This window comes from Panthera tigris, chromosome D2 (genome assembly GCF_018350195.1).
Source record: "Panthera tigris isolate Pti1 chromosome D2, P.tigris_Pti1_mat1.1, whole genome shotgun sequence".
In the NCBI taxonomy this organism is placed as follows: domain Eukaryota; kingdom Metazoa; phylum Chordata; class Mammalia; order Carnivora; family Felidae; genus Panthera; species Panthera tigris.
Window position 1 is genome coordinate 57,937,997 of NC_056670.1, and position 19,167 is coordinate 57,957,163.

A 19,167-nucleotide genomic window follows, 5' to 3' on the forward strand; every position below is an offset into this window, starting at 1 on the left:
CACCTCGGTCCAGGTCAGCAGCATGTCTCACCTGGGTCACTGCAACAACCTCCCAGGCTGCCTCCCTGCCCTTGGTTTTGCCCTTCCCTATCATTTCTCAATCTGTAGCACTGAGCTTTCTAAAATACAAATCTGACAGTGCTTAAAGCACCTGTATTGTATCCCATTCCATAACTCCATAACCATGGCATACGCTGTCCTCCACGATCTAGCTCCTGCTCCTCTCCCCAGCTCCTCTCCCCAGCACCTTCTCCCTTCCTCAACCTTTCAGACCTCATGCCAGGCTGAACTTTTCTCGGACCCTCCATGTTCTTTGTCATTCAAGGGCCTCTGGATAAGCAATTCTCTCTGTCTATCCTCTTTGTGTTCCTAACTCTTACTCATCATTTTTGTCTTAGCTGAGCTATCATTTCTATTGCGAAATAATCTATTATCTCCCAAGTGTGGGTTAAGTGTTAACAGAGTCTGTATAACAAGCTGCAGCCCAGAATTACATAAATCTATGTCAGTTAAGGACTGGATTTAACACAGGTGCATAGTGTGGGGTAAAAACCTTCACCCTTCCCTAGGCTCATTAATGAAAGAAACTGGTGTTAACATATATTTGAAAGACTGGAAGAAAGGAAATCAGGTGTATAAGAAGTGGAAGGTAGCTGCACCCAGGGCAGGGGTAGCTTTAATAAATTTGGGCCAACCATGGATCTAAGAAGGAGTGAACAGGACGCATCATGATCCCTTGAAAAACAGAGTGAAAGAAAGGGTAGAAAACGTTTGAGGAAGACAGGTAGAGAAAATATGGTGGAGAGTGACTTACGTTCCACAAATCACAGGTAAAGACTGGTAGTGAAAAATAATATCAAACAACAGGTTTCTGAATAAAGAAATAACACGTATTTTCAGAAGGTAAACAATGGCACTGAGCACAAAGGACAAAGACCTGGGAAGGATAGGTAAAGATGTGAACAGAAAATTGGCCTGGGGCAGCTGGTATCGAACCATCTCAGCCTTTGGAAGGAACCAATAAGGATAGATGGATTGATAACAAACATTCTCTCCCCACTGGTAAAAACCACAGGAAAAACACAAAAGGATTCTGTAGTTTATTGACTTGGGCTTCCCATTTAACCTTTATTTTTTAATATGGAAAGATTGGAGGGCCTGTGGTCTATTTTGTACCTGAGGAATTATAAGCCTCTTACCTGTAACATCTTCTTTCTTTCCTAGAAGCCAAAATTCATCCACCACTGCCAACACCTCAATAATATCTCCTACAAAGAGCGGTAGTTCTTCTGATACACTAGGGCAAAAGTCAAAGATGGCTCGAACCACTGAGCCAGCCTCCATGTTTTATAACCTGGAAAGACAAGTCAAAAGACATTGGAAAGTGTTAACTATTTAAGACATTGGACTATAGGTCAATATCTTGACAATGATAAAGCTTAAGATATAAAGACGCTTAGAATCAAGTCAAAGCTAAGCAAATAAGAAGCTTGTACTTTATATTCTGAAGAAATTTAAGTACTGTCTGACAAAAATAATGATTTCCTCATACATTCTTCATTTGATTCTCATGGCACTTCTGGAGTCAGGGGGAAAAAAAAAGTGACCTTTACCTGTGATTGACAGAAAAGGTACAAGTTGGGAAATGTAGACGTCTCAGTAGGCCTGAAAGGGCCAATAAGGAAATTAACAGTTTTCAAGTACAGTCAGTATGGTACTTTTAAAATACGGTATTTAAAAAGTAGGGGGTTTGGGGAGCCTGTGCTGACAGCTCAGAGACTTGAGCCTACTTCAGATTCTGTGTCTCCCTCTCTCTCTGCCCTTCCCTCGCTCATGTTGTCTCTCTCTCTCAAAAATAAAAATTAACATTAAAAAAAATTTTTTTAAGTAGGGTTTTTTAATATGGCATTTCATTTATAATGAAATAAGATAGTTCCCCAGAACTATCTTAAAGATTAGGATACCTATGCTCAGCAAGTTGAAAAACTTAATTTGTCACAAAGTTCATAGCAGCAGGGCCAGGATTCAGGCTCCTACTTACCCCCCAGCCCCCCCCCCCCAAAAAAAAGGAATGTGGGATCACACCTCAATGGCAGAGATTTAAAATGTACTGAAACGTAAAAATCCATGAAAAGAACAAGAAAGGGCGATATAAAAATGACACTTCCAGACCAGATTTAGTACAATAGACCAAATCAAGAATGTGTTTTCAGTTCAAAGACACCTATCCCCCAAGCTTGCATAGTATCCTTGCACTGTTAAGGGGGTCTTTCACCTTGACATATGTGCCCAGGGAGCCTCCTCAATACACATTTAAACAACAGAAAAGGAGGAAAGACTGGGCATGTGCTCAGCTGTCAACAAGCCGTGATTAGCAACCTGTCTCTCAGGTGTTTCACAGAGAGCACCTGACGCTCTCCTGAGTATCCAGGCCTCAAGCCTATTTTCCTTTATTCATCTCAAGTATCCGTCTGGTGTTGGTAGAGATGAGGCTTCTAACTTTTGTTTCACATATAACTATGATGACATCAAAAAGCACTAAATGCCTAGTTACCAAAAAAAAAAAAAAAAAAAAAAAAAGATGGTTACAGTTTTGTTGAGTTTATTACCTAAGAAAACAATGATGTACACAAACATGTTATGCATATAAATAGTTGAGGATATTAATGTGGAGCGCCTTTACAATTTTAATGAATCACGCAACACAATTAAATATTGCATATTTAATTTGTACTGTTGAGTAAAAGGAGCTTATCTCTGTGTTACTGGAATTTTTGTCTATAATGAGATGACTTGGGTCCACAGTGGAAAAGAGAAGTGGCCAGTAACATTCCCTATGTCCTCTGCCCTCTGTATAGAAAAAAATTGAATTACAATCCCATGCTGAAGAGGCAGCATAATGTGAATGCAAAGTAACCAGGCATCTGGAGTCAGAGATCAAGGTTCAAATGCCAGCTCCAACTTTTATTAGTTATTTCACCTCGGATAAACTACTTAAACTCTCTGGGCTATAGTTTCCTGTTCAGAAAAATGGGGATAATCATACTTTGATAATAATCATCAGAAGGATGATGATGATAAAAATAATGATAATAATGCCTAATATTTATTGAGCACTTACTATATGCCATGCACTGTGCTATGTCCCTCATTGGGTCCCCACAACAATCCTATCCCATATCATTAGTTTCCATTTTGCAGAAGAGGGCACAGGCTCAGAGAGGTGATGCAATCTGTCTGAGGTCATACAGTAAGTCAGAGATGGAACAGAAATCCAGATCTGCCTAAAACCTTAACCATATGCTGATAATGTAAAAGCACCTAGGACAGGGTTGGTATAGGAGGTGCTCGATAAATGTGAGCAGTTGTTACTAAACATTATTTCCATAATCAGCTACAAGCTCAAATCTGTCTCACTGATATATCACCAGACAATGTATAGCACAGTGTACAAGTACAGAAACGCCACGGAATCTACCATTTCAACACGTCAAAACTTGGTTTAGCTTTGACCATGTTTAAAAACAGACACATTATAGGGGCACCTGAGTGGCGCAGTTGGTTGAGTGTCCGACTTCGGCTCAGGTCATGAAATCATGGATAGTGAGTTCAAGCCCCGTGTCCGGCTCTGTGCTGACTGCTCAGAGCCTGGAGCCGGCTTCAGGTTCTGTGTCTCCCTCTCTCTCTCTCTTTCTCTCTCAAAAATAAATAAACATTAAAAAAAATTATATACCTCTCTTGCCTTCGCTAGTAGGAAAGACACTGAACATAATTTACTCTTTGCCTGATGGACACTAGTTCATTAAGACCATACATTAGTATACTGTGTTGTGATGCATAATACCAGTACTGGATAACTTTTGGGTCTCTTTTGCTGTCAGCTGTCCCTCTGCTATCAGGTACCTCCTCTATCAGTTTTTCTATCCTCTTTCTAGATTGCTGTTCATAGTCTGCTGGGGAGGGAAGACCATACAGACACCACCAAAATTATTAGAAGTCCCTAGATAAATAAAATGTAAACAGGCTCTAAAGGAAAACCTAATGAACTCTTCCGTGGTGGTAAACTACACGTATTAGTTAGCTAGAGTTTTTCAACAGTTACTTTTTATGTGCTCTGATGCCCCTTTCTTATTTTCTGGCTGTCTTCCAAATGGCTGAAGTTGCCAGATGTCAAATTTCCGCATTAAGCGCGGTGTCATAAATATTTTTTTTAAACAAGCATAATATTTTGCAAACCTCTTAGCCATCTATACGTTATCAACACACCTCCCCAAGGTTGGGCCACGGTGGTATTATTTTTCTCCTTCTACTTTGTTTTCTCAAATTCCATCTCACTCTCAGACTAAATATATACCTCCTTATCTGAAATGTCAAAGAGAGAATCGGCATACACTCTGTAGGATGTTAAGAGACAGACCCTGTTAGCTGAGGAGTAAACTTTGTGATCTGAAAGAGTTAAAGCTTCTCCCTGACAACCTTTTTGCTGTACCAGAAAATGACTCAGAAGCAGAGGAGGGTCTGGCTCAACGAATACTGTTACTGACTGACCTCCTGCCCTGTTGGAATGAGTGCGTAATCGCTGAGGAATACACACCCTGGAAGGGTGCTGGAGCCAGAGCCCAGCTAAAGTACAGGATTCATGTGTGAGACCGGAAAGGAGATCTTGGTGCCCTCTGGGTTACATGGAATATCATGAATTTCATCTCCGTCTTCTCTGCTCTGTAAACCCCATGAAAAGCAACTACTATTGTTCCTGTCTGGGCCGTTTTAGAGTCCTGGACAGATATTTTGAAACTTAATCATAAATAGCTTATATAAGCTGTTCCACCAACTCCAGATGGAAGTAAAAAGAACTTCAGAGGAAATCAGAACACAGCTGGGCTTGAGAGAAAGCAGAGGAAAGAACTGCCCATACGGCAGGATGTCAGGGACATCAGGAAAGTCTGCTATGAAAACACCACCTTCTCTCGCTGGCATTTCCTTTGGAGAGTCAGTCTGCATTTGAGATATAAAGGTCCTTAATTCTTCAAACTCTTGTAGAACACAAAACCCTAAGAGGGTAGAGATTTTTGTCTGTTTTGCTCACTTGTCTAGAGCAGTGCTCAGCACGTAACACACTTTCACATTTTTAACAAGCAAATAATTTTAGAAAATACACAAGACTATTCGTATCAAAATCTCAACTTCCACTTATCGAAAACTAAATTAACCATCTCTTTCCACAAACAGTTTGGCCTTCCAGCTCATATAATAGTGTCATATAAATCTTCTAGATCAAATACTAGAAGGACGTCATCCTCTACAGTTGGTGGTACACTAATAGCAACAGCTACTGGATGATAATCTACCATGTGCCAGACACCGAACTGGAAGCTTGAATCATTGCTGCATTGCAAGGTAGACAGCAAGGCTTCAGAGCCAGGGTGCCCAGGTTCAAATCCCAGTGCCACCACTGGGCAATACATCTAATGTGTATCTAATATATATATTAAAATATATATTATATATATATATATAATATATATATATATTTGCTATATCTCTAGCAAATAAAAAGCTAAGCCAGACCCAGAATTCAGGTCTGTTTGATTCCAGTGCCCATGTTCTTTTTACTGTAGGTATCCCATCTCTGAAATCTCCCTGGTTCTTCCCTCAAAATCTTCTAAACTTCCAATTTCCTCTCTTTGGTTCTCCAACATTTTATTATAAAAATTTTTACACAGTGAACTTAAAAAAGCTTTACACCCACTACCTAGATTCTACCGTTCACATCTTACTGCAGTTATTGTATCACACATCTCTTTATCCATTTATCAATCCATGTTATTTTTTTTGACATATTGCAAACATTTTGTTTTATTTTTGATGCATCTCAAAATAAAGCACAGATATTTTCCTCCAGCACTTTGGCATATATATCTTAACTAGAGGTCATTATCTGTTTACCTTTTTTTTTATGTTTGTTTATTTTTGAGAGAGAGAGAGAGAAACAGAGTACAAGCAGGGGAGGGCAGAGAGACACAGAATCCGAAGCAGGCTCCAGGCTCCTAGCTGTCAGCATGGAGCACGACGTGGAGATCAAACTTACAAATCATGAGATCATGACATGAGCTGAAGGCAGACGCTTAACCGACTGAGCCACCCAGGCAAACCTGCTTACATATTTTATTGTTGTTTTTAAGTGTCGTTTGCCTCTTTTCTTGGCCAAAGATAAAATTCATTTCTCTCCAATGAACGTAGTTAATCTTTTAAACTATTGATTTTTACATGTTGTTCAGTTGCTTAAAAATTCACAAGGTCTTCCTGTTTTCTCTAATTTATTCACATATTGGACAAATATTTATCAAGCCTAACGGACTCAAATTCCCATGCAGGCTGAAACTTTGGTTGTACTTTGATGACCCTTTGACCAATATTCTTTAAATATTTATTCTCTAATCCCGTTGGTGGCTGACAGGAGCATTCAACTCTCCTCTACTGTCCGAAATAGTTTAACTCCTATCCCAAAGTATCTACCCTACCTAGGGAAAAATAAAACCCTGCATATAACTTGACCATTAATCTCAGAAGGATATTTCTCTCTCTTTCAGTTAGACAGTGACAGAGAAAGAGAGTTTTTAAATCTGCACTGACTTTTTTTTAGTGACTCACTATTTTAACACTTTCTATCGACTGATATCCTTGGCAGCTACCTCTTAATCCAGTTTTACTACCATGATGTACCAAAGAACATTCAAGATATAGTTCCTGCCCCCCAGAAGCTTAGCTTCGTCCCCACCATTTTCCCAAACATGTTCTGAGGACACTAAGCAGCTTCTAATACAAGAGCTCCACGGTCACTGTAAACTTGGGGGAAGCTATGGACTATTTCCCTCTAGGAGGGGCATAAAATACTAGTATATTGAAGACTGAGACAATCCAATTAAGAATTCTTTTTTTTTTTTTAATTTTTAAAAAATTTTTATTCTTTTTTGAGAAAGAGAGAGAGAGAGAGAGAGAGAGAGAGAGAGAGAGAGAGAGAAAGAGAGAGAGAGAGAATCCCAAGCAGGCTCAGCGCTGTCAGTGTAGAGCCTGACTCAGGGCTCAGTCCCACAAACCATGAGATCATAACCTGAGCCAAAATCAAGAGCTGTACCCTTAACCAACTGAGCTACCCAGGTGCCCCCTAAGAATCCTTTGTAAACCAGTTTTCTAAATTTCTCTGCCCACAGCACACTTTTTTTTTTTTTTTTTTTTTTTTGCCTCACCTCACCCCACTTGAGTAGCCCTCAGTGCAATCTTAACCAATCAAAATGCTCTCTGCTCCTATAAAGCACTTTCTGTCCAGAATTTTTTCCTTTGCTTACATGCCCCTTTTTTCTCCATGGTGGGTTCCCCCATCTTTGCACATATTTAAAGTCTCCCCATTCTCCACTTTCTCCAAATGATGCCCACCTCTCCTGCTCATGCTCACTTCCACCTTTCATGCCTCAGCTCCTATAGCCCTTCCTCTTATATCACTTTGTAGATTTCTGAGACATCACACTGCACATGTATAGGTTACAGTCATGACAGTGAATGTATTAATGAGAACATACTCAGAAATAAATCACATTTTAAAATGTAGATCACAGGGGGACCCCTGGGTGGCTCAGTTGGTTAAACATCTGACTCTTGATTTCAGATCAGGTCATGATCTCATGGTTCATGAGTTTGAGCCCCACATTGGGCTCTGTGCTGATAGTATGGAGCCTGCTTGGGATTCTCTCTTTTCTCTCCCTCTGCCCCTCCCCCGCTTGTACATGTGTCTTTTCTCTCTCAAAATAAATAAAAATTAAAAAGATCATAAAGTAAGATGTATATCACGGGGCACCTGGGTGGTTCAGTTGTTAGGCAACTGGCTCTTGATTTTGGCTCAGGTCATGATCTCATGGTTGGTGAATTCAAGCCCCGCATCAGGCTCCTTGCTGACAGTGTGGAGCCTGCTTGGGATTCTCTCTCTCTCCTCATCTCTCTCTGCTCCTCCCCCCGCTCGATCTCTCTCTCTCCCTCTCTCTCAAAATAAATAAACTTTTAAAAATAAAATAAAATGTGTAACACACAACCACTATCCATCCACAGATGAATAAACAAAATGTAGCATACCTTCTTACATTTAGTGGAATGCAAACTGGTGCAACCACTCTGGAAAACAGTATGGAGGTTCCTCAGAAAGTTAAGAATACAACTACCCTACAATCCAGCAATGGCACTACCAGGTATTTACCCAAAGGATACCAAAATACTAATTTGAAGGACTACATGCACCCCAATGTTTATAGTATCAACAACAGCCAAATTATGGAAGGAACCCAAATGTCCATCAACCAATGGATAAAGAAGATGTTATATATATATATATATATATATATATATATATATATGTACACACACGTACACACACACACACACACAAAACAGAATTATTACTCAGCCATAAAAAAGAACGAAATCTTGCCATTTGCCATGACATGGATAGAACTAGAAAGTATTATGCTAAGTGAAGTCACTCAGAGAGGGACAAATATCATATGATTTTGTTCATATGTGGAATTTAAGAAACAAAAATAAACATGGGGAGAAAAAAAAGGAAGCAAACCAAGAAACAGACTCTTAACTATAGAGAGCAAAGTTATGATTACTGGGGGGGAGAAGTGGGTGAGGGGATGAGTTAAATGGGTGATGGGTATTCAGGAGGGCACTTGTAACAGGCACCTGGTGTCCTATGTAAGTGATAAATCACTCAGTTCTACACCTGAAACTAATATTGCACTGTATGTTAACAAGCCCAAATGTAAATAAAAACTTGGGATAAAAAGAAAACAACTGTGGTGCAGACATACAACGGAACATCATTCAGCCTTAAAAAGGAAGGACAATCTGGCACGTGCTTCAACATGGATGAAACTTGAAGACATCATGCTAGCTCACAAACAAAAAGGCAAATACTATGCGATTTCATTTGTATGATCATTCAAGAACAAACTCAAAGAAACAGAAAGTGGAATGGCGGCTCCCAGGGACTGGGGTGAAGGGAAATGGGTATGGGGTTTCAGCCGGGGAAGATGAAGGAGTTCTGGAGGCAGACGGTGATGATGGCTGCACAACAGTGTCAATGGACTTCATGCCACAGAACTGTACGCTTAAAAGTGGTCAAAATGGGGGGCACCTGGGTGGCTTAGTCAGTTAAGCATCCAACTCTTGATTTCAGCTCAGGTCGTGATCTCATGGTTCGTGGGTTTGAGCCCCGCGCTGCCAGTGCAGAGCCTGTGTGGGATTTTCTCTGTCTCCCTCTCTGCCCCTTCCCCCCGCTCAAAATAAATAAACTTAAAAAAATTGTTTTAATGTTTAAAATGGTAAATCTTAGGTTATATATACATTTACCACAGTAAAAAAAGAGTTTTTAAAACGTATGTCATAGAAGGGAGAGAAGCCTTGGGGAACTTTGGTAATTTTTAATAAGTAACATATCTACAAGTCTGAACGTATTACTGAAAAAAAATCCTGAGATCACAAACTATAAACTTTTACCCTGATACCGATATCACACAGCTTAATAAGTAATTTCCAAACCAGCCTTTTGAGGAAAGAGCTGAGCCTGGTACAGATTGAGCGTGTACCTGAATCTTGAGCGTGTACTGAACAATAAGCGTGTGCTGAGGGTCTGCCATTTCGCTCCTGGGCCTGTCCTCCACCTTCCTCCACCCTGCACCCTGTGTTGTGCTCCTCAGAGCTGACCCACAAGAACCGCAGCAAGGTGCTCCCTTGCCTCTGGCTTCCAGTTGGGTTCAGCCAACGGGTGGCATAGCAGAAGAGCTGACGGTAGAAGGACAGAGAAGTCGGGGTGTTTATTCCCCGGGCTCCTTCCCTGCTGGGCTATCAGTTGGCTCCCGGTTCCCTGCCCCTTCAGGCCTGAGGTGGCTCTTCTGCAAGCCTGGGGTTGTTATTTTCCCCACACCTGTCCATTCCATTCGAAGAAGAACCTCCTCAAATGATCCACCTTCGGCGTGCCTTCCATATTTTGCTAGGCCCCTGATGGATACGTGCCCAAAGGAATTTTCAGGATTTCTGAGAAATGTGCATGAAAAAAAATGGGGACAAAGAATACACAAAAGTATAAAATTGGTTTCCTAAATCTACCATTCTAAATCCAGATGAGAGAGGAGAGCTAGAGATGCAAATTTTGAAACCTTTAAAAAATAGGAATAAAATCATTGATGCCTGGATTACTCCACTAAAAAAATAGCCTCACTTTTGATGGATCTCGTGCGTGGGACCCAGACTCTAAATTCTTGTTTCAAAATTCTGAGCCATCTGTTTTACCATTAGGAAAGTAGGATACAATGTAGGAGAGTTTTGAAAATTTATTCTTTCAGAAAGCACTAGTGACACTTTCATTTCCCAATTCATAGTGTAAGTCTAAACCCTGGGATTCCAAAACAAAATTTCTGAAGAGGTTTCCTAAACGAAGGACTGCTGTTTCTCCTTTCGTGTTTCTTGTTTGGTCCTGCAAGGGGGAGCCCTGGAGCAGGTACATCTTTGCCTACCTGACAAAAGCTGGGGAAGGGGGCCTCTTTGTGGGGACTCTCCAGTATAGGTTCCTTCAAAGGAATATGCTTTCATGAGCATGTGAGAATTTCTTTATGTCTTGAAACTGACTTTCTCAAAAATATTACCTTTTGGGAATGGAAATCCATTTTAAAAATTTTAATAGCGCAATGAGAAATAATATTTAATTTCAAAAAGCAATTGTGGAGGGCACCTGGATGGCTCAGTGGGTTGAGTGTCCAACTCTTGATTTTGGCTCAGGTCATGATCGCAGGGTTGTGGGATCGAGCCCTGTGTTGGGCTCCATGCTGAGTATGGAGTCTGCTTAAGATTCTCTCTCTCAAGGGGCGCCTGGGTGGCTCAGTCGGTTAAGCGTCCGACTTCAGCTCAGGTCACGATCTCGCGGTCCGTGAGTTCGAGCCCCGCGTCGGGCTCTGGGCTGATGGCTCAGAGCCTGGAGCCTGCTTCTGATTCTGTGTCTCCCTCTCTCTCTGTCCCTCCTCCACTCATGCTCTTTCTATGTCTCAAAAATAAATAAACGTTAAAAAAAAAAAATTAAAAAAAAGAAAAAAAAAAGATTCTCTCTCTCTCTCTCTGCCCCTCTCCCCCACTCGTGTGCTCTCTCTCAAATTAAAAAAAGAAAAAAGACAATTGTGCAGTTGTCTTATTCTTAAAAATACAGGGATAAAAAGAATAGTCTCTTTGCTTTGTGTGAAAGGATCAGAGGTGTCAGAAAATGAAGTTCTTCCTTTCAGGAAGGAAATGAGAGAAGCTAAGGAAACAGCATTTCCCCTTCTGGTTTATGTCACCAGAGTTCATTTTGGACAGAAGGTCAACAGTCACTGCCAGGTGACTACTCAGAGAACTAGCAACAGATGAGGAGGAAAAGTAGAACCCATCTTGATCATGGCATCCCCCACGAGGCTGAGTAACACAGTCAGGGCCAACCCGTCCTCCTTCAACCTCCTTCTACCTACTGCTCTTCTGATGACAAGAGCACTGACTCACAACATATACTTTGGTTAAACAAGCTGTGGAATGTTGGACTCCTAGGAAAAAATGAAAAACCTGTTCTGACTTAGATGGAATGATCAGAGTAATGAAGGTAGGAAAGGAATCTACTATTATAAACTGTCTTACAATTTACATTACATTTGCTTGTTTCAAACTGGTCCCAAGCTGGAAGGCAGCAACCTCAGCAGACGGACAGGATATATATCTGACTTTCTGCCAATCATGGAAGGGCCCTTCAGTCCCCTTCAGGGTTTAAACCAAACACTTCTCATCTAAAATGAAGTAGAGGCCAAAAAATATTTTGTAAAAATTCGCTTATATGTCTCTACATCAATTTTGTCTTTTTGACAAAATTGCACTGGTGGAGGAAGGTCCCAAAATTACTAGTTCAGGGCCTATCAAGTTTGAGGATATTTCCATTAAAGAAATATTTTCAGATGGGTCGACCTAAGAGTTCCTTAAGTACTCTTTCAGGTACACAGTTCTTAAATCATGCATGAATCTCAATTATGGGTGGAAATTTATGGGTGCTGACACATGAGTAAATACATTGGACATGTCTGAGCTAAGCAGCTTAGTGATACATTAAAATTCACAACCCCACTAGGTTGTGTGTGTAATAAATGCCCAGATAAAACATCCCTTAGCAGTTGCAGAAGTGCAGATGAAGGTGACACTATAAAATGAAACTTTAGGGTGAGGTCACAGATAAGCACAAACATGTGAAGACAGGCAGTTTGTAGGGCTGTTTCCAGGGAACGCCAAGAAAATGTAACCCAGTGTTCCAAACTGTGAGGATAAATGTTACAAAGATCTGCAAGGTAGGCATCTTGTTTCTTTCCCTTATCTGTTTCTAGGGCAAGCTAGTTCTGCGCCAAAGAAAAAGGTTTAAAAAGACATGAAGAGTTTCTCTACCCTTCAGCCTACTTTATAAAATACTCTTGATATTTTAGAAGGAAGAATCAGGAAAGTAATTCTGAAAACGAAAGATTCTGAGGAAGAAAACTAGGAAAGAAAAACTGTCCAACTGGAGTTGAACATAGCTGAGACCATTCTTAGGATGGGTGATTTAGGTTCTCTCAAAGAGCACCACTATCCAAGCACCATGGAAAACAGGAACCAGCAGCTTTATACAAGCAAATAACAAAAACTAACACTTGGGGTGCCTGGGTGGCTCAGTTGGTTCAGCAGCTGACTCCTGATTTCAGTTCAGGTCATGATCCCAGAGTCATGGGATCAACACTGCGTCGGGCTCCACAGTGGGACCTGCTTGAGATTCTCTCTCTCTCTGTCTCCCTCTCCCCTTCTCCCTCTCCCCGCTCATGGGCACTCTCTCTCTAAAAAATTTTTTTAATTAAATCTTAAAAAAAAAAACCCCACACACTTGCCATTTGTAGAAACTAGAGCCACTATACTTGAAAGAAAAATGTATATATGGAATCTTCTGGTAATTTCTATTTAAGATGAACCAGAGAGTAACGGCCAAGGCATGGCAAACCCAATGAATGACTGATTCCTCGGTGTCAACCAGAAGGATTTAATGTCCTAAATCAGGATGTTTGAACGTAAAATTCAACAGTAAAAAGGTTCATCGTGTGTGAAAAGATCTCTGACAGAGCAGAGGGAGCAGTGGTAGGATATGTAAAGAAAATAATGTATCTATATGGAAACCCTATATGGAAATCTGGGAGTGACACATAAATAGTAGCTAGGATAAGATAAAAAGAGAACAAAACAGGTGGGAGATTTGTATGACAGACTGCCATGACAGATAGAAAACTAAGATGACATTTTAATAATAAGATTACAGATTTGCTACAGAAAATAACAATTGTGTCTGGTAGTTGAGATAAGCTGGAATGCTAGTTTCCTAACAAAGAGCAAATGCACACAATCATAGAGCAATTAATTAACTTTGTCCCAGAGATTGTATGGGGTCTTTTGCTGGGCCTTCTGGGCAGCTAGCATGTCTGTGATAGTTGTAATTCCTGCCAAAAGAAACGAAGGGCATAGTTCAGGACTTTGCCTCAGTCATGCGTACTGTTTTGTTCTGCCCTTAAAAAAAAAAAACATGAATAAGTGAGTTTTATCAAATGGTTTTTTCTGTATCTACTGATAAACGTTTTTAGACAATTGTGTTTTTTCTCCTTTATTCTGTTAATATGGCAAATTAAAATTATTTTCAAATGTTAAATCACCCTTGCATTCCTGGAATTAACCCTATTTGCTTATGATGTATTATTCTTTTTTTTTTTAAGTTTATTTTTTTTAGTAATCTCTATACCCAACATGGGCTTGAACTCACAATCCTGAGATCAAGAGTTGCACACTGGGCCAGCCAGGTGCCCCTATTATTCTTTTTATATAGTGCAAATTTCAGTTTGCTACTATTTTGTTGAAGATTTTATACCTATGCTCCCAAAGGGATATTGGTCTCTAATCTTTTCGTTAAATGTCTTTGTCAGATTGTGTATAAGGGATAGGCTTGCCGCATAAAGAACTGGGAAGTGCTCCTTTCTCCTCTATTTTCTGAAAAAAATCTATGTTAAGACTGGTATTGTTTCAACCTTACATACTTGATAGAATTATCGGTAAAATAACCTGGGCCTGTAGAACATCAAGGAAAGGTTTTCAATTAAATATTCAATATTTTCATCAGATATACGGCTATTGAAAATTTATATTCTTGTCTCAGTTTTAGTAAGTTGTATTTTTCAAGAAAGTGCCCATTTAATCTAAGCTATCAAATTTACTGGCATAAACTTGTTCATAATATTCCTTTATTGACCTTTTAATATCTGTATGATCTGTAATGATACTGGAAAATTTCGCTTTCTCTTTTTTTCTTAGTCTTGCTAGAAGATTATCAATTTTATTGATCTTTTCAAAGAATCAACTTTTGACATTGTTAAATATCTCTATTGTTTGTTTTCTATTTCACTGATTTCTTCTTTATTTCCCTCCTTCAACCTTATGTTTAATTAGTTCTTTTTTTTTTTCATTCCTGTGAAAACTTAGATAACAGATTTTAAATCCTTCTTCATTTTAAATATAAGCATCTAAAGCTACAACTTTCCCTCTAAACACTGCTTTCGCTGCATCCCACAGATTCTGATATGATGCTTTCATTTTCATTCAACCAAAAATATTTTCCAATTTCCCATATGATTTGTTCTTTTAACTATGGGTTATTTAGGGGTGCATTGTTTACTTTCCAAATACTCCAAATACCCAGAGATCTTTCTGTTATTAACTTCCAGTTTAATTCTGCTGTGGTAGGAAAACATACTCTGTATTATTTAAAATTTACCGAGATGTTTATGGCCCAGCATATGGTCTATCTTAGTGAGTGCTCTATCCACACTTGAAAATAATGTACATTCTGCAGTTGTTGAGAATAGTGTTCTATAAATGTCAGTTAGGTGAAGGTGATTGATGGCAGCATTCACATCATAAATATCCTTGTTGATTTTTATCTACTTGCTCTGTCAATACTAAGAAAGGGGAATTAAACCCCTAACTCTTATTGGGATTTGTTTTTCTCTTTAATTCTGTTAGTTTTTCTTCATGTATTTTAAAGTTCTGTTATTAGCACATTTCGAATTTTTCAATCATTTTGATGAATTGACTTTTATCATAACAACATATCCCTCTTTATCTTGTTAATACTCCTTAAAGTCTTTCTTTGACATTAATATAGCCATGTCAGCTTTTTCCATACTGTTTACATGGTTTATATTTTTCTATTTTTTTTTTTTACTTCCAACATATCTATGCTTTTATATTTAAAGTACATCTCCTTTTTCTTCCAGCTTTATGAAGATATAATTGACATATGACATTGTGTAAGTTTAAGGTATATGATGTGATGATTTCATACATGTGTATATTGCAATATGATTACCACAATAAGATTACTTAAGACATCCATCATCTCACAAAATTAGAATTTTTGTGTGAGAACACTGAAAACCTACTCTTTTAGCAATTTTCAAGTATACAATACAGTACTATTAACTATAGTCACCATCTTGTATATTAGATCCCAGAACTTATTCATTTTATAAGTGGAAGTTTGTACTCTTTGACCAATATTCCCCCATTTCTCCCATCCCTCAGCCCCCAGCAATCATCATTCAACTCTGTTTCTATGAGTTTGGCCTTTTTTAGATTCCATATATAAGTGAGTTCACACAGTATTTGTCTTTCTCTGACTTATTTCTCAAATGCCTCTCTTTTAAACAGTTAATTGATAAGTATGATCATTTCTACTTTTAAATGAACATATTTAGATTATTTACATTTAGTGTTATTGGTATGGCAATTCTTTTCTACTTGTCCCATTGGTTTGTTCCTTCTTTCCTGCAAAATTGTGAGCTAGTCAAATAGTTTTTAGTATTCCATTTCATTTCCTCTATTGGCTTCTGAGCTATACCTCTGGATTTCTCAAGTGGTTGCTCTAGGGAGTACAATATGCATCTACTTAGAATTAATATTATACCACTTTATATACACTGTATAAACTGTACAACAGTATAATTCCATTTACCACTCCATCCTGTACCTTGTATTCTTTCTATCATATATATTATCTCTACATATTTGTGGTAGCCTTAAAGTATCTCCACAAATTTTTAGATACCGCTCCCTTCAAAGAGAGGAGCATAGTTCCTTTCCTCTTAATTGTGGGGTTTGCTAGTGACTCATTTCTAAACTACAGAATGTGGTGATGGCGACAGTACGTGATTTCCAAGACTAATTCGTGAGGACACTCGGGCAGCCTTATGGAGAGGCTCGCATGATGAATAATGAGGCCTCCTGCCAATAGCTATTTGAGATCTTAAAAGGAGAGCTGAGAGCCCCAGTCAAGATTTCAGATCAGGACAGCCCCAGACAATATCTTGATGGCAATTCATGACAGACTCTGAACCAGAAACATCCAGTTAAGCCACTCTTGAATTCCCAACCCACAGAGACTGTAAGACAATAAATGCTTATTGTGTTAAGCCATTAATTTTGGAGAAAATCTGTTACACAGCAATAAATAATTGGTACAATTATTATAAACCCTGATAATACAATGCCATTTTTGTTATAAATAATCAGTTGTCCTTTAAATAAAGAAGGAAAAGTCTTTCACATTTGCCTATATAATTACCATTTCTAGTGCTCTTTATTCCTTTCTACAGATCTGAGTTTCTTTCAGGTATCATTTCCCTTCAGCTAAAGAACATCCGTTAGCATTTCTTGCAATATTAAGTCTCCGGGCAACAAATTCTCTCAGCTTTAGTTTATTTGAAAATGTTTTTATTTCACTTCCATTTCTGGAAGGTATTTTTGCTTCCAGTATAATATTTTGGATTGACAGTTTTGTTTTTCTTCTTTCAAACTTTAGAGACGTTGTTCCACTGTCTTCTGCCAATTTCAGATAAGAAGTCAGCTATCATTATTACTTTTGTTCTCTGTACATATCTTTTTACTTTGACTACTCTTAAGATTTTGGGGGCGCCTGGGTGGCTTGGTGGGTTAAGCGTCCGACTTCGGCTCAGGTCACGATCTCACGGTCCGTGAGTTTGAGCCCCGCGTCGGGCTCTGTGCTGACAGCTCAGAGCCTGGAGCCTGTTTCAGATTCTGTGTCTCCCTCTCTCTCTGCCCCTCACCTGTTCATGCTCTGTCTCTCTCTGTCTCAAAAATAAATAAACGTTAAAAAAAAATTTAAAAAAAAAGATTTTTGTTTTTATCTTTGGTTTTCAGCAGGTGAGTACAATGTTCTCAGGTGTTGTTTCCTTCATATTTACTGTCTGAGGTTCACTGAGGTTTTGGGACTTGTGGGTTGATGTCTGTCACTAAATTTAGGGAAATTGTGGTCATTATTTCTTCACATATTTCTTCCTCGTCTTTCCTCCTATCTTTATGGGACTCCAATTAGATATATGTTAAACTACTTGATATTGCCTCACAGTCACTACAGCTTTGTTATCCCCTAGCTCCAATCTTTTTGCTCTTGGCTATTCAGTTTAGATTCAGTTTATTTAGTTCATTGGACTCTTTCTTCTGCATGTCTCTCCTGCTGTCATGAATCCATCCAGTTAATCTTTATTTTAGCTATTGTACTTTTCCATCTGGAAATCTAGAATTTCCATCTGGCTCTTTTTAATAGTTCCTTTTCTCTGCCAGTGCTCCCCATATATTCATTAATTATGCCCATCTTTTCTTTTAAATATCTGAACACATTTATATCAGCTGCTTTAAATTCCTTGTGTGCTAAATCCATCACCTGGACCATCATAGGATGTGTTGTATGTTTTCTCCATAGGATGGGTCACATTTTTGCTTGTCATAGTTTCACTTCTTTGTGCTTTTGTAATTTTTATTGTATGCTAAGTATGGTGGATGATATGTTGTACACAGTCTGGATTATGTTGTATTCCTTTAATGGGTGTTGAATTTTGGTTTGACAAGCAGTTAAATTACTGGAAGTTCCTCTTGATCCTGATAGGTTTGGTTTTATGCCATGTCAGGTGGGTTTATTTTGGTTCTGTCCCTAGTCTTAAGGTACAGCCTTTACTCTAGGGTTTTTTTTTTTAAGTTTATGTATTAAGGGGGGGGAGGGGCAGAAAGAGAAGGAGAGAGAGAGAATCCCAAGCAGGCTCCAGACCATCAATGCAGAGCCCGATGCAGAGCCTGAACTCACGAATCATGAGCTCACGACCTGAGCCAAAGTCGAATGCTTCATGGACTGAGCCACCAGGTGCCCCTACTATAGGGTATTGTACTCACTCCTAAAGCTGTCCTATCTGGGATCCCAAATTCATACCTTAAATGCTCATCAAGTTCTCTCACTCTGGCTGGACTAGAACACCAACATTTCTGAGCACTGTGCACCCTCAGGTGTCTTTGTTCACTTCTCAGCCCCATAGCAGCCACTCCGCATCAGGTCTCACAGAGTCTTCCCTGTGCATGCCCAACCTGACCGTTGGCCAAGGAACTGAGGTAAATACCCAAGCAGATTCCTGCCCCCTACACCTATATGCTGCTCCCTCTCCTCCTGTACCCTGTTCTACAATTCAGCCCTTTTGGTAGCCCTAAACTCCGAGTTCTTCCTCCTCTGTTCAGGGAGCCCATTGCTCTCACTTGAGTGCCACCTCCCTGGGCTATAATTGGGAAAATGTTCCCAGGCAAAGAGCCAGGGTGAATACGGGACTCACCTGGTGTTTCCTTTCTTTCCAGGATCACAGACCTGCGCTGCCTATTGCCTGATGCCTGAAAACAGCTGCCTCCTGTGTTTTCCCAGTTTTAGAGTTGTTTACAGTGAGAATATAAGTCTGATACCGGTTTTTCCATCTAGGAGAGAAAGGACAGAGGCGTTTCATAGCATTTTGTATTCGCAAATGTTTCATATTAAACTTCTTGAGTTCATAGAGTACCTTTTTTTTTAACTCTACATTTTAATCTCTCTGAATTTTGTATATGTGAATAGTAGGATTTTCCATAATATTAGGAAGCAACCACTGTAGCCTAAAGATACAGCTCCCCCTCCAGTTTGCTACTGTGTAGATCCAGGAATCTCTCTGATACTACTGGGTG

General features: G+C 39.3%; 1 protein-coding gene across 5 annotated transcripts in view; it reads right to left on the reverse strand.

Moving 5' to 3' along the window:
- LOC102972735 (dynamin binding protein) overlaps positions 1 to 19,167 on the reverse strand; it is a 115,475-nt gene that overhangs the window by 76,488 nt on the left and 19,820 nt on the right. For 3 of the 5 annotated variants that reach the window (XM_042960082.1, XM_042960083.1, XM_042960084.1), the window contains exons 2-3: positions 18,789 to 18,924; positions 1,200 to 1,354 (exon numbers count right to left, since the gene is read on the reverse strand). In XM_042960082.1, coding sequence (XP_042816016.1) covers positions 1,200 to 1,344 — 145 coding nt within the window. In that variant the 5' untranslated portion in view covers positions 1,345 to 1,354; positions 18,789 to 18,924. Of the gene's footprint in view, positions 1 to 1,199; positions 1,355 to 9,638; positions 9,835 to 9,976; positions 10,087 to 18,788; positions 18,925 to 19,167 lie in introns of all 5 variants that reach the window. The other 2 variants (XM_042960085.1, XM_042960086.1) reach the window with 2 other exon arrangements.